General features: G+C 40.8%; 1 protein-coding gene across 2 annotated transcripts in view; it reads right to left on the bottom strand.

Moving 5' to 3' along the window:
* Positions 1 to 15625, bottom strand: part of LOC117457585 (leucine-rich repeat and fibronectin type III domain-containing protein 1-like protein) — a 220192-nt gene that overhangs the window by 65564 nt on the left and 139003 nt on the right. Inside the window, exons 1-7 of one of the 2 annotated variants that reach the window (XM_034097739.2) lie at positions 11294 to 12785; positions 10962 to 11178; positions 9644 to 9795; positions 9195 to 9469; positions 8785 to 9028; positions 8511 to 8668; positions 6677 to 7057 (exon numbers count right to left, since the gene is read on the bottom strand). In XM_034097739.2, coding sequence (XP_033953630.1) covers positions 6677 to 7057; positions 8511 to 8668; positions 8785 to 9028; positions 9195 to 9469; positions 9644 to 9795; positions 10962 to 11154 — 1403 coding nt within the window. In that variant the 5' untranslated portion in view covers positions 11155 to 11178; positions 11294 to 12785. Of the gene's footprint in view, positions 1 to 6676; positions 7058 to 8510; positions 8669 to 8784; positions 9029 to 9194; positions 9470 to 9643; positions 9796 to 10961; positions 11179 to 11293; positions 12786 to 15625 lie in introns of those variants that run through there. The other variant, XM_034097740.2, reaches the window with a different exon arrangement.

Genomic DNA, 15625 nt, shown 5'->3' with positions numbered 1-15625 from the left:
TAACATTTGCATTTGATTATGTTTCGTAATGTGTACAGCATCTCTTAAAGCACATTACTGCTAAACAGGCACAAGAGCAGCTATCTCCTGAAGTGTAGTTATTAATGCATAGTTATTAATAGTAGTTATTAATGCATGCATCCAGTCACTATATCCTGACGCTGCGGTTCTGAGAAGAATGAATGTGTCTGTGAGTCCATTATCCGAAGAACCACAAACCTTCAAATGCAGAAAAGCTAGAGAGACTTCAAGAGAGTTAGGTCACAAGATGTGGTCTGCAGTCTCCGTTTCTTGTGTGTTGGTGGGTGTATGTGTGTGTCTGTCCTATTTCTGCCCTTTCATTGTGAGAAAAATGTGAGGTGAATACAATTCTTAAGATCAACCTGGACATACAGAAACACACACCCAAACATACACACACTCAGACATCGTATTCCACATGATGATGTACTCACTCGCATGTTATCGAGACGGACACCACGGGGTGAATTTGAGAGAAGAATCAAAGGCTTAAGCTTAAAAGTGGGGTTTGAAGAGATACCTATGTGTGTGGGGATGTTTGTTTATGCGTGTGTGATGGTGCTTTGCATCGATGCCACAAGGTTAACGTAGCATGAATACATCTTTAAATCCCTGTCATGCTCCCACACCAGATTTAAAATGTGTGCTTCATAGATTGGGCACCTAAGGTGTGAAGTCTGACGCAACACAGTGCAAAAAAGGTGTTTTTAATAATGTACTAAACCAAACCCTCTGTAACAGTATGTTAACATTTTACCTAATTCAATGCTGATAAGCTTTATTTTTAAGATCGATCTTTTTGTATTTGAGACACGCTTGCTCTTTTTTATGATATATATCATTGACCAAAGGTGGTATGCATACTATTAAGGGTAGCTACAGCTAAGGTGCAAATGACATTTCCACTTCAATTTTAATCCTCAAACAGTATGCTCAGATTGGCATATCGCAACACTGCAGAGTCAGATTGTGCTCACATTGCAAAATGATGAGCCAGACCAAATCCGTGAGGTGGTCAAGTCTGCATTATGATTTGGAAACTGCAAACCTTTGATATGCCCTAGTTCGAAGTATGCACACTAGCTCCTAATATCCGCATCTGAAGGTCGTTGCCCCACTTAAACTGGAAAGTAAAGCTAATACAAATTAAGCTATCAAATTAAGAAATAAACACACCTACAGGTTTGGCTGATCAATGAAGCCTTAGACATGTATTCTGGCAATCGACAAGTAAAATCATATTTTTGTAATTCTTTGCTTGAGGACTGTTTCAGAGAGACTGGGGAAAGAGACTTGCTATACTATAGCATTCATATAAAAGTGTGTTGGCCTGTAATAAGCATAGCCATTGTAACAGGTGAGTATTGCCTGTACTCAGTTCCTTTCTTTTTTGTGTAATAATTAAAACCCATTTTGAGATTCAATCTCAGTAGGAAATACAGCTGTCATTTCCAAAAACTGACAGAATGAGTGCTGTCAATAATATAGGCAGAGACGAGAAATGGAAGGCAGACAAATTGATTTCCAAATGTGGACACCCAGCAATACATCACCTAGAATCCTTCTGACAGGACAGATAAATCATTTAAAAATGAAAAGTGTAGTTTAGGCAAATACTGTATCCTTCTAGACATCTGACTGATCACAGCTCAGTTTGTTTTATTCAGAATGTACAATTATCCCAAAAGATCATCCAGCAGAATACATCAACATGTAGTAATACAAGCCAATGTCAGCAGGTGCAAAGCACTGTGACGCCACACCTGACTCCACACCTCTGCCTTTTGATGCAATTTTCTTGGAATGCTTTATTTATCCAGAGAGAGACATCTAAAATTAGAGTTGAACAATTTGTCTTTAATATATCAAGTGAATGTGGTTGTTTTTGTCTAATGTGTATATGAATATAGCTTCAGTACTCAAATTGTCACAACAAACATGTTTATAAGAAAACTTTACAGCTTTCAAAATAACTTCTGCATTTCTCATTGACACCCTATCACATACAACATTTAAAAAAATATGTTGCACCTGCCAGCATCAGCTTGACTGAGCCCTGCACTAATATGCCACATACAGTAAGAAGCGACAGTCTCTCAACTGCCTCGACATATAACTAGAAATGTGCTATTTCCTAAGTGTTGCCTCTACACATGATTAAATTAATTAAGTCACACAGGTTGAGGTGTTGGTACAGTATATGTGATGAAACACACTTTACCCACACCACACATGCATGATACCTGTGTCACGTCACACAATGATGTGGAGTTTAGAGTGCTGCTGTGCATGCCTTTTGATATTCTTCACCCCTCACATTCACACAAACATAATTTTAATGAAACTGTACTTTCAGTGCTGTACTTGGAAGGCAAATCATGAAATAAAATGTATTGGTCTTTGTATTTTTCAATCACTCTTGGCTCCCAGTTTGACAGTTTTCCTTTACTTAATCACCATTACTTGTGTAGCTTAAGGGGAAAATAAAAAAAGGAATAATCTATTGCAATCAGGTAATTATTATGTTCCTTCTATAAAGCTGTCAGCCCAGTTAGACTAAAAGCAAAGGCGCTGTCCCTCATGAAAAGGCCCATTAACTATGAAACACAGTGCATTAAATAAAACTGACACCTCCTTGAAATCCAGGAATAAACCAATCAGTACGCACATTTGAAGAACATTATGAGATACGCTGGGAAATGCAGATAACTCAGTGGGGAAATAATGAAGGCATGTAATGTGTTGTAAATGAAAATAAAGAAAAACAAAACTTAAAAAGGAAGCTCATACTGTAAAGTTTGTCACATGTTTACAAGAAAATATGTGTATATTTATCTCATTTTCATCCACTACAATGTTTTTGTCAAAATGTAGTTTACTTTTCATTAGTTCCACTATATAATGTTTAAATAATACAACATACAAATACACTATTGGTCAATCTAAATAAACGTTACCTCTCCTGGATGGATGTTATAACATGAACTGTCCATTGCCTTTTTCATTACGTGTGTTTTTAGCTGCTCACATTTCAAAAGAAAGCTGACAAGTAGTAGCTTTCGAGCAGACAAATCACAATTTCATCTGAACACACCACCGGCCAGTAGATCTAAAAGCTTAGTTCATGTTTGAGTCAAGGCATTGAAGGAAAAAGGAACATATTGACACTCCTGCAGAAGTCTGCTGCCATTGTTGGCACTTAAACTGACATAAGGGTTTTGGCTCATACACAGCTGCTATCTGGTCCAGTGTGCACATGAATATACACACACACACACACACACACACACACACACACACACACACACACACGAATAGGCAATGATTATTTTAGACATGGGGCCGGTAGAGCATGTCTCAGACACATGGTTAACTAATGCACTTGGCCAATGGTTGTCTATGGACACACACACACACACACACACACACACACACACACACACACACACACACACACACACACACACACACACACACACACACACACACACACACACACACACACACACACACACACACACACACACACACACACACACACACACACACACACACACACACACACACACACACACACACACACACACACACACACACACACACACACACACACACACACACACACACACACACACACACACACACACACACACACACACACACACACACACACACACACACACACACACACAAATAGGCATTGATTATCTTAGACATGGGGCCGGTAGAGCATGTCTCAGACACATGGTTAACTAATGCACTTGGCCAATGGTTGTCTATGGACACCCGCAGACACACACACACACCATCACACACAAACTCTCTACTCTAATGGCATTGCTCGTAAGTAGTCGTGGGTTTAAGACTGTGTTTTGAGAGCCCTCTCTATGCTCTGAGCTCCTCAGGAATTCTCTTGACGATTGGTGATCTTTCTGAAGTGGAAGTAGAAATTCAGCTGCCTGCTTAGATACAAATTAAATATAAATCAGACCAAGGGCGGTGTGTAGATCACAGGATGCTACGATCTGGATGTTCTGTCTTGAATAATTGACTCAGTGGGAGGCGGGAAATCAAGAAATGATTGAGTAAATACATAAAATAAGAAAACATATTTAATGTTTTTTATCTAATAGACATGTTGAGGTTATCATCACTGTGTCTATCACAAACCAATCTTTCCACCCTTTGGTTAAAAAGTAAGGACACTCTTTGATTTGTTCCTGTGATGTAATGCATTACGAATGTATCCTTAATGCCCTCTACTCTATTTGTCCATGGCTAGGTTATATTCATACATCTGATAAGATTTTGTTTTTGTCAAACTGTTTTGTTATCAACAAGAAAAGAGTATGCTGGATGATATGCATGCATAGTTTTCATGAAAATCCCCTTATGTTTTAAAGGGCTATCTAATAGGAATGGAAATGCATATTGTTTCATGTTTCAAATGTAAATCATTTTGTTTATCTAATGAATGCTGGCCTGTGGTGTCTAATTTCACACAGGTGTTTGAGAATGGTGTGAGCTTCAGGTGTTATTCCACTTAAGTTCGGAGTTGCACAATATACAATTAATATGCAATTAGTGATGTAAAAATGCAGAGAATCAACAGGAAGTTTAGATGTTCTCACTAATTGCATCCAACCTTGAATAGGCTGGTGCATATGGGAGGTTGCTATGCAGGAGATTGGTTGCCATGCTTAGTATTGTAAGAGGTGGCTTGTCTATCCTAGTTAATTGAACTGTCTGAATATCAAGTGTCCTCTCAAGCTTAGAAATAACATCATAATAACTTTTCAGACAGGACCACCATTTCTAGATCGCACAAATGCAGTTTTCTCACTAATTAAAAGGGTTAGAATACCCATGTGATAAGAGTGCGCTTAAGACCTTCCTTTTTGATAAAGCTTATAGTTAGGGCTGATTAGATTCAGCCCCTAGTTTTGCTGATATAGGCTTAGTTTGTCAGGGGACATCTTACTTCTTCCTTCTCTCTGTCTATACCTGTGTACTCTCATGTTCCGATTAACCCAGCTTCCCCACATTTCTTTCTTTTTGGTGTCTATATACGCCGGGATCCGGAGTCATGGATGATCCTGCGGTCCTGTGTCCTGGATCGCGAGCCCTGGATCTTGAGTCGTGGCTGTGGTCCTGGATCATAAGTCCTGGATGGATATCCTCGTGGATTCATCTTCCTATTATACACACATGCATTTCCAAACATTTGGACTACCTATGTTGCAAATGTATTATCTTTTCAATTTACACACGGCATCTATTGCACGTCTGTCCGTCCTGGGAGAGGGATCCCTGTTGCTCTCCCTGAGGTTTCTCCCATGTTCCCTTTAAACTGTGGGTTTTCTCCGGAAGTTTTTCCTTGTACGATGTGAGGGTCTAAGGACAGAGGGTGTCGTATTGTCATACTGATATTCTGTACACACTGTGAAGTCCACTGAGAGAAATGTAACATTTGTTATATTGGGCTATATAAATAAACATTTATTGATTGATGTAATGTGGATGGATTTAACATATTATATCACAAGTTCTTCTTTCGAAAATAGTTTTTCCCGACAGACAATTTCAGCGGTTGATCAAGAGTAAAAGGACAAGCAGAGCTGAATTGGTTTCAGATAATTCTGCAGGGCAGCGGAGGCTGATTGATTTACTTCTGTAATCACAGAAAACAGTCATAGACATTGACATATTTCTAACAGTCAGCAGCACTTATGTGGTATTATTAAAGCCAGATGTCACTCATAGCAAGATCTGTGACACTTTCCCAATCTGTTGCCACGACAACTCCACAACATATGAAAACTCTTCAGAACTGAAAATAAATATGGCTTCACTAGGCTTTACGAGATATTCGGGCAATAGTGTTGCCATTGATATACCTTTGAACTGCTCTTAAAATCCTTTCGATATGCTATTGATACCAATAGTTCACTTCCTATTTGTTTAGATTGGATGAATGCATGCTGTATGCAGTAGCATGTTGTGCACGGCAAAACAAAGTACATTATCCATTTAATCTACATTGAAACATTTAAATTCCTGGACACATTGTAGTAGTTCACTGGTCATTAGTTCAATGTGTTGGCATTAAGTTAAATCTGACAAAGTAATGACAAAGATCATCAAATGTCTAAGTCGAATCAAACCACGGATAATTATGGAAAGATGGCATATTTATAAAGTCATGAGGTAAATATCAGCAATGAAACAATGCAGCAACAAGGTCAGCCCATCAGTGCAGCACAGAAGGAAACTGACAGACACGCATTTAAAAGCCCTAATCCCCACATTTGGCAAAGGACCATTGAACCCTGCAATGGCACTGTTCCACTGCAGACGTCTTTATCATTACAGTTGATTAGACTTTTACAACTGGATGACTGGCTTATATCCATTTGTATCATCCATCATCTGCTCTCACCCTCATAGCAGCAGCTGATGCCTTCTGAATAACTTACACACAGCTGCAGACAAACACACAAATGCTCACACAACAAACACATGTAGGGAAATATATATATTTTTTCTTACCAATACTCCTTTAAGGATAAAAAGTCAAAAGAGCTGATGTAATATCAAATAAAAGAAAGACACACACAGATAAACAGATCTAAAATGAGAGTGTAGATAGACATACCTGTAAACAAGTGTGTCATCTCCAGAGCTGTTGTACTGGACCTGGAACATCCTGACTCCAGTTGTAGGCATCTGACTACTCCATCTAATGAGGGCAGAGTTTCCTGTCAGTTCCACCAATGAGACCCTCCGGTCGGCCCCTCGTGTCTCGTTGTTAGGCAGGGCAACCTTAGAGGAGGTTAGGATGTCAGACGGGGCCGGTTCAGAGGAAGGGTCTCGGCTGCGGCTCGTGCTGTTTGCCAGATGGGGCACTGCCGTCACAACAAGCTCCACCCTGCCCGTTGATTCACCTGCTGCGTTTGAGGCAATGCAGGTGAAGTTACCTGAATCCTTTAGGACTGTTACATTAATCTCCAGGCTTCCATTAGGGAAAACCAACGTTCTGAAAAAAAGCGAGATGTATCGTAAAGTTAATAATAATAATTAAATATGACACATAAAATGTAAATATACCAGTGTTGGGAAAATACTGAATGTATTCTTTGAATATCAGAGTAGCACATGATAACAGAGGCCTAACGGTAACTGTGTAGGTAACCCGGATGTATGATTACATGGATGACGCTCATGAGACACTGTGTTTTACATACGATAGCTATGTTCCTACGATTAACATGATGACACAGCCCCTAAGGAGATAGGCATATGACTGTCATGTTTATTGCTTACGCAGGCCTTACCTAATCTGAACTAAGGCTCAGAATACTGCTTTGAACTGGTATACATGTATCTTGTGACTGAATAACACCCTCTCTTGAATATAAGCATGTGAAGGACACTGATCTCGGAACTATTTTGTCCCATGCAGCTCTGTATGTGATGACTACTTCCATTCTTGCAAGGATCATAAATGCATGTATCCTGATATTGAAGTTCAAGCCGGTGACAGGTGATATTTTCTTAACACCAGCAAAGTACATATACCAACAAAGTAAAAAGTATTTAATGTAGAAACTGCAGGCCTTTTGCATAGTCAAACCATTATAAAATGGGCAAGGTTCTTTTGCTCTTTATTCCTGACAAAAGGAGCAAGAAACGTTCACCTTTGATTGTACAATCATTCACTTTTAATATCCTCATACCAGTTAGAGGCGAATTATGTCTGGTCAACTCCTATCACTCATATAAACCAACTTCTCTGTCACCCACACATGAGTCAATGGCTAATCACTGTTCAAGCATCCATTCACACTCTATCCAGAATCAAAGTAATTTCTGCCAGGCTGGGGGGCTATGTTGTTGACTCCTTGTAGGCTTCTTCCACATGAATATGATAATCAACAAACATTATATTTGTCAAGATACAAGATTGCGTCACTTCCGTAAACTGGCCTTTTCCTATCAAAATATTGAAAGATGCAAACGCAAAACCAAAGAGTGCTCAAGCAAGGAATTATAGGACTGTCACATGTTTTTTTAATACTATCAATCTTCAATAACAGATGTTGTATATGCAAAACCATAACTATAAATGCATATCTCTGACATGTGGGAAAAGAGGTTACCAGATAGAAGTGTGAGAAAGGTGTGACCTCAACAACTACCTTCTGATCCCGATTCACCTTTTGCCCACACGAGTAGTGTGCCTACGCCCTAATACTACAGCACCTTGGCAGAGAACACTAAGCCTCAGCGGTACATGGATAAATATTTGAAGAGCCCCTCTCTTGCCCCTGCCAACTTGTTTGCCAGGTTTCTGACATAATTAAATATGGTGAAGTGCTCTTAGGTGAAAAGTCGCATAAATAAACACCTTGCCTTTTACATTTGAGAAACTATTGAGAAAATAAATTCATTGCAGATTTCACAAGACTGTATGGAAACAAAGTTAGTACCTGGTGCCATTAGATATGAGTCGCCCTTCAGGGCTGATCCAGTGAACTTCAGGCTCTGGATCACCATTCGCTTTGCACTTTAAACTTGCATGTTGGCCTTCCATAGACACTGTATGTGGCGACTTACGGGTCAAAACTGGTGGGTCACAAATAAACTCCTACGGCAAAAAGAACGTTTTGATTATTTAAATGACTATTATTTAAATTAGTAATATATGTTAGCTTCAAGATGTTTTCAATATTTGTATTAGTTTTCTTAAAGTTAAAACTGCACCTCTTCAGGAATGGTCCAGAAGTACTTGGCACTGAGGTCAGAGGGAGAAGCGCATGTCTCAAGGTCGTCTTCTCTGGTGAGTCTTCTCAACCACAGAAGTTCACAGTTACAGTGAAGGGGATTGCCACCAAAACTTAACACCAGGGAGGTGAGGGGGGAGCCTTTGGACTTAGCATAAACTGGAATTCTCAGGAACAAAGGGTCCGGGGGGATTTTCTTCAGCTTGTTGGATGTCATGTCTAGCCTGTGAAAGGACCGAATAGGGAGAAGATGAGAATAGGATAAAAGAGAGCGGAAGAAAGAGGGGAACTTGTTCTTTATCCCTAGATCAACAGCAATTGATCCAGTTGATCAGTAAAACATCCTTTGCATTTATACATTCTTTATCATTTGCTCCTTTAATTATTTACCTGGCTAGCTTGTGTAGGTTTGTGAATACACCTTGGGGAACATGTTCTATGAGGTTGTGATCCATATTTAGGGTATTGACATTGGTGAGGCGCCCGATCATGTCCCAAGGTGTCTCGGCAAGATTATTGTAGCTGAGGTCGAGATCCTCCAGTGTGGACAGGAAGTCATCAAAGGCATGAGCAGATATGGAGTGAATCTGGTTGCTGGCGAGGATCAGGTGACGGAGGTTGGTCAGGCCTTTGAAATGGTCATCCTGGTTTGTGAAAAAGCAAAACTGCTTTGAAAGGCATCAGAGTAAGAGCATTACATATCTATACTCTATGTTCAGTGAATGTTTTAACCACCCATCTTTAGTTATTTAAAATTATTTCCTATTTAATCAACAGTGAATTATACATCTGATTATTAATATCATCAATCAATTAAGTTATCTATCCATTAGTCTCACCTTGATAACAGTTAATCTGTTAGAGTCTAGATGGAGTGCTCTCAGTCGTCGCAAGTCACTGAAAGCTGAAGGGAGGATCTGACTGATGGTGTTTCTCGACAGGGTCAGATGTAGCAGGCTGGTCATGTTGGCAAAGTCCTTTCTTCGGACAGCTGGGAGTAAACAAAATGAACACAAAGAGACGCTCCATCAACTGCATCCCAAGTGGCCAGATTACATACAGTATTATGAAATCAAAATATATGGATATCGTCGCCCAGACATCCTCTTCCTATATCCACATTCTGATTAGCAACTTGAAACCCAAGAATGGAGTTGGAGTTGAGAGACAATGTCTATGGCCAAATTGTTCTGGATATCTGTTTACAGAGATTAAAAAAAACAAAATGATTATGCGAGCATAGCCCATTGGATCCGAGATTGCATTTTGATACGTGTGTTTCTTCATTTTCGCAACCAAAGCCTGCAAGAATATGATTGGTAAATGCTACTCAGACTACAAAAAGGAAAACACTTGATACTAGAATATCATCCTCTTCCTTACTTATTCTGCATTCATATGCAGATATCTGTTTATAGAGATGATATCTAAATTTATAAAGTCATGCCAACTCAGCTCAAGAGTTCAAATCCTGAACCCTGTGACACCCAGATTATCTGGTATCCCCCAAAATAAGATACTGAATGTTTAGTTTTGCTAAACTGAAATTGATTTGGATGTGACTTGTATAACTATGCGGCTGTGCAATACTGTTAACAGTGCATCACATTATCTCCTTTTGGAACCTGTGAAAGCAGTCTTTATTTTTAGCCTGTGTGTCTTCAGTTTTGGCAAACCATGGAATAACATTTCTTTCAAATCAAGCTTCGGAATATGTAGCTGTCTTGGTAAAATAAAAGGATAAAGCAAAACTGAATCCTTAGAAATTACTATGGTTCAATGTGTACTATAAAAGTATTTCTCATCAAGAGAAGATTAATCATGAATGAGATTTGCTTGGCTGAAATGTATTCAAAAGTACACCATTTTCAAAAGTAATACCACACATTTTTTTTTTACTTTAGCCAGCATTTGGGGGCTTTCAATCATGTGACATACTCTGCTCACTGCATCCAATGTGATCTTTGAATATTAGAGGTATCTTTAACCTGTCAACACCTGCTGTCGCTTAATATTATTGCAGCAGGTTCACACTTGAAGAAATCATTGCAGTCGATGAAGATAAGGAACAGACAGGATCATGCAAAGTTTCTTAATACACTGACTGCGTTGATTGATGGTAAAATGGACTACAGGATGGACTGGAAGGTACGTTACCTGTAATAAAGTTTTCTTGGAGCCGTAGCTCCACGGTGCGCCGGTCAATAGCAGCCGGAACAAACAGCAGGCCTGTCTTGGAGCAGAGGATAGCGAGCGATGGAGAAAGGCTCTGGCACATACAGCGTTTCGGACATGGCTGTCCCCTGCATGCTGCTGCCAGCAACAGCAAAGAGAACCACAGCCGTTCCATTATCCTCCACTGGGAGCAGGGCAACTGGAAGACAGAAGGACATAAGCAATGAGTTGATACAGATACAAATACATCTGGCAGCACGTCTCTGGCCTGCTGAGAAACTGCAGTAGCTTGGTCATTTGGCTAGTCTGCTTACCGCAGCAATCCTAGCTTTTCCATAGCCCTGTGGCTGAAGTGACCCACAGCTGGCAGAGCTCTATAGCAGGGGTGGCCAACCCGCGGCTCTCGAGCCGCATGCGGCTAGTTTCATGCGGCTCTTCAGTTCATATCGAATTGTGTGAGTTTGGGGGAGAGACACTGACTCTTGACTAGTGTTGCACGGTGTACCGATACTTGAAACGTATACCGCGATACCCTGCCGTTAAAAACGTTAATATTCCTCCGTTTCATTAGTATCGGTACTTTAAGAATGACGGGGGAAAGTACTCCGGTGAAAAAGCGCCGTTTTAATAAGAGCCGTGTGTGTTCAGCTCTCTGCTTCCACTCCCTGCACTGCAGCCGTGCCTGCAGTCCCTAGGCTTGTTTGAGACAAGCAAGACCTGCGCAGACCTGCGCAGTTGCGATCAACGTCTTGCTAGTGCGTTGCATGATGGTTAGTCATTTTGTCCGACTTGCTCTGGAGGCTCGCCCACATGAGACTTTGAGATCTCGCGGGACAAAGACGCCCGCAGCCTTGAGAGCGAGGCGAGGCGAGTTGGCGCACTTGGGCTGAAGTCGAATAGTCCATTTAGCTTAGGAACCTTCCTAAAGGAGTGAAATGACCCGGAAGTCCCTCAGTGGCAGCTATGATAAGTGCCGTTCGAATTCTCTAGAATGATGAGAATGATAGGAAAGGAGGTTTCAAACTTCCTTTATAACCTCCTTTAGCTTAGGAACCACTGGACCTCCCTAACCGACAGGAGAAGCGAAAATGCTGCCCCACAATGCCTTGCAGCCGCAGCATTTGCCATCACTCAACAGTCGGCCGTTCACGGAAACAACCGATTATGACCGAGAAATGATAGCATGAAAGTTACGGTGCTTATTAAGCATTTTAAAACATAGGTGGTAAGTTGCCAAAGTGCTTTGTTTTGAACGTTCATCAGTATTATAATCAAAAAGAGAAATATGAACGTTAGTTTTCACTGAAATTATCAAATAAAGTCAACATTTCAGTCTTTACTGAGCTGTGTGGGGTTTGTTCAACTTTTAAAAGACGTTTGAATGGTGATATACACAGTGATAGATGTTAAGGACTAACGTTTATAATAAATACATCTGTATTGATTTTAAGATCTTTAGTTCATACAATAATACGTATTGGGATCATTTGTATTAATGTGGACTGGAGGGAGAGGGGGACGAGCAGAGGTTTCACTTTCCTTTTGTATTTCAATTCCAACTTTGGTCCTGAAGAATATGTTTCTCTGTTGTCCACGTTCATAAAGCAAAGCAGCAGCATCAGAGCACGTGCAGAGTCTCTAGATGAGTTCACAGTAGTCCCTCGTTCTTATTAAACATCCATGTTGTAGTCCGCTGTATAGAAAACTGTGGTTTCCATGGTTTCCCCACAGCAGCAGACGCACACAATGACGTCCGCTGGCGCATCATAAACACGTCGAATAGTGAAAGTGCATTCGGATTTTCTAAAGTCCTTTCCTCCTAAGTCCTTTTGAATTCTCCTATCCACTATCCCTTAACCCCGTGACGTTTCACTCAGAGGTCAAGGAATAGACGATAGGGTTAGAACTTAGGAGCTGATTTTTAAACTATCCGACTGCAGCCTTGCTCTCCACGAGCTGCGGAAGCGAAATGCTTGATGGGAAACGGCTCGCTGGTATCTCGAGCTGAGCGCTCATTGGTGGTTTATACCACGTGCTGCTGATGAAACTCTCCAATTGGCTGGCAAAAGTTTGTTGTTGTTTTGTGTCAGTTTTACGTCGCCACATCCATTCCTATTTTTCATCATTGTTCCACAATGTTTATCATCATGAAATTAATATCTATATATTTTATACTATACTGCTTACCGTTTTCATACTTTATATATCTTAGCATATTTATACACACTGTTCATACTGCTCACAGGCTGATATCTAGTGTATTCATACCCCACTGTTTATTCATCATTCAATTCATTCTATATGTTATTCTGTAGATTGTGTACATTACTTTCCACTTCACTGCTTGTTGCACCTGGTTAGAAGCTAAACTGCATTTCGTTGTCTCAGTACCTGTAATATGTGCAATAACAATAAAGTTTCTCTATAAGTTAAACCAAATCATTAAAATAAAATCTATTGTAATGTAATGATTTGGTTTAACCTTATTTATTGAATACATCATTTAAAATGGCAAGATTAAATCAAATTACATCCATGTTGTACACATCATAAAGCTTAAAGTGGCAGCTAAATAATTAACACAGTAGCAGGTCTGTTCAATTCATGCTCATTAAGCTTCATGTGTGCGGATCTGAAGGGACTGATCATTTGTAGCCTGTCACCTATCAGTTTTGCAAACATTAAGAGGGAGGAGCATTTCTAATTATGGAACCCAGTCACTGGTGTGGTTCCTCATCATGACTGAATTAACAAACCTATATAAAGCAATGGAGATCACCTTTGTCTACAGTGGGTACAATGGAATTTGTGGTGCTTACACTGCGTGATGGACAGGGAGACATCACTGTAAGAGTCTCACAAGACATTTCCCAAAGACTACAAAATGGTGAGTAAACAACTAAATTGCATTCCAACAATCTGGATATGATTTTAAATGATGTAAATTATTTTTCAGATAACAGTTTAGCAGCTGCACTTATGCAGCAAGCACGGGCTGCAACAAATGCACAAGGTAATCTATCATTTAAATCAAAAATGGTATTGTCTTTTAATGCAAATCAAACAAATGACATATTCATGTTTATTGTAAACAAATATTTAATTTTCTCTCAATCACAGTCCCTTTAGATCATGTCATTCTCCACACAATACATGTGGGATTTCTATTGCATCCACTTCATCTGCAACGAAAAACGCCAACGCAATTTCCGCCATTGCAAACCCAGCCAGTCAAGCCGACTCCGAGTCCGAGCTGTCCGACTTAAGACGAGCATTTTGACACCTCCCCCGGCTGCGATCGGCTACTCTCGTCTACTTTCGAGGCGAGCCGCAACGCGTCTCAAACAAGCCTACTGTCTTGGAGGGGCGCTGCGCCCCGCCAACGGAGCCCCGCGCCCCCCCTGAAATTCAAGGTGTTATATATAAAAAAACATTTTTAAATATATATAGCACCAAATTGCAAATAATCTATAACTACTGTCACTTTTCACATTGAACATGTGCTCTTTTATTAAATAAACTAAACGCTTTCATTTTAAGTTGTGAGTTTAGTGTTTTTGACCCTAAGAAACACTGATGCATGAATCAATAACAATAATACACAGCTCCTCTCTCTGCTCCAGAGGATTTAAAATATATATCCCAATGCCACAAAAATGCACCAGTGACGTGGTTGAAATCTTGTCTCCAGAAAACAAAAAACTGAAACAAGCGGTATCAGTGACTGTGTGTTTGATGTGGCTCTTTGCAGTAACATAGAAAAAAGGTGGCTCTTAACCTCTGACTGGTTGGCCACCCCTGCTCTATAGCATCTTCAATTCAGTCTCGATACAAGGACATTAAATGAGTAATGTGAGCTGGTCTAAAACTGTCCTTAACATACAGTTCTAAGTGCTCTTGTTACTACTAGGCCAAGTTTACTGCAAGAAAAAAAAAGATGAGTAATGGAAAAACATGGGTGTGGTCTTGCCATTATTTTCACATAGTTTGTCTTTTCATGCTGAACCATCCATCCATCCATCCATCTTCTCCCGCTTATCCGTGGTCGAGTCGCGGGGGTAGCAGTTCCAGCAGAGAGCCCCAAACTTTCTTTTCCCTGGCGACATCAACCAGCTCTGACTGGGGGATCCCAAGGCGCTCCCAGGCCAACGAAGAGATATAATCCCTCCACCTGGTCCTAGGTCTACCCCTTGGTCTCTTCCCAGCTGGACGTGCCTGGAACACCTCCCTAGGGAGGCGCCCAGGTGGCATCCTAACTAGGTGCCCGAACCACCTCAACTGGCTCCTTTCGACGCGAAGGAGGAGCGGCTCAACTCCGAGTCCCTCCCTGATGACTTCTCACCTTATCCCTAAGGGAGACACCAGCCACCCTGCGGAGAAAACCCATCTCGGCCGCTTGTATCCGCGATCTCGTTCTTTCGGTCATGACCCATCCTTCATGACCATAGGTGAGGGTAGGAACGAAAATGGCCCAGTAGACAGAGAGCTTTGCCTTCTGGCTCAGCTCCCTTTTCGTCACAACGGTGCGGTAAAGCGACTGCAGTACCGCTCCCGCTGCTCCGATTCTCCGGCCCATCTCACGCTCCATTGTTCCCTCACTCGAGAACATTAGACCCCGAGATACTTGAACTCCTTCACTTGGGGTA

Source organism: Pseudochaenichthys georgianus, chromosome 13, assembly GCF_902827115.2.
Source record: "Pseudochaenichthys georgianus chromosome 13, fPseGeo1.2, whole genome shotgun sequence".
Classification (NCBI taxonomy): Eukaryota; Metazoa; Chordata; class Actinopteri; order Perciformes; family Channichthyidae; genus Pseudochaenichthys; species Pseudochaenichthys georgianus.
This window is presented reverse-complemented; position numbering and strand designations above follow the sequence as displayed.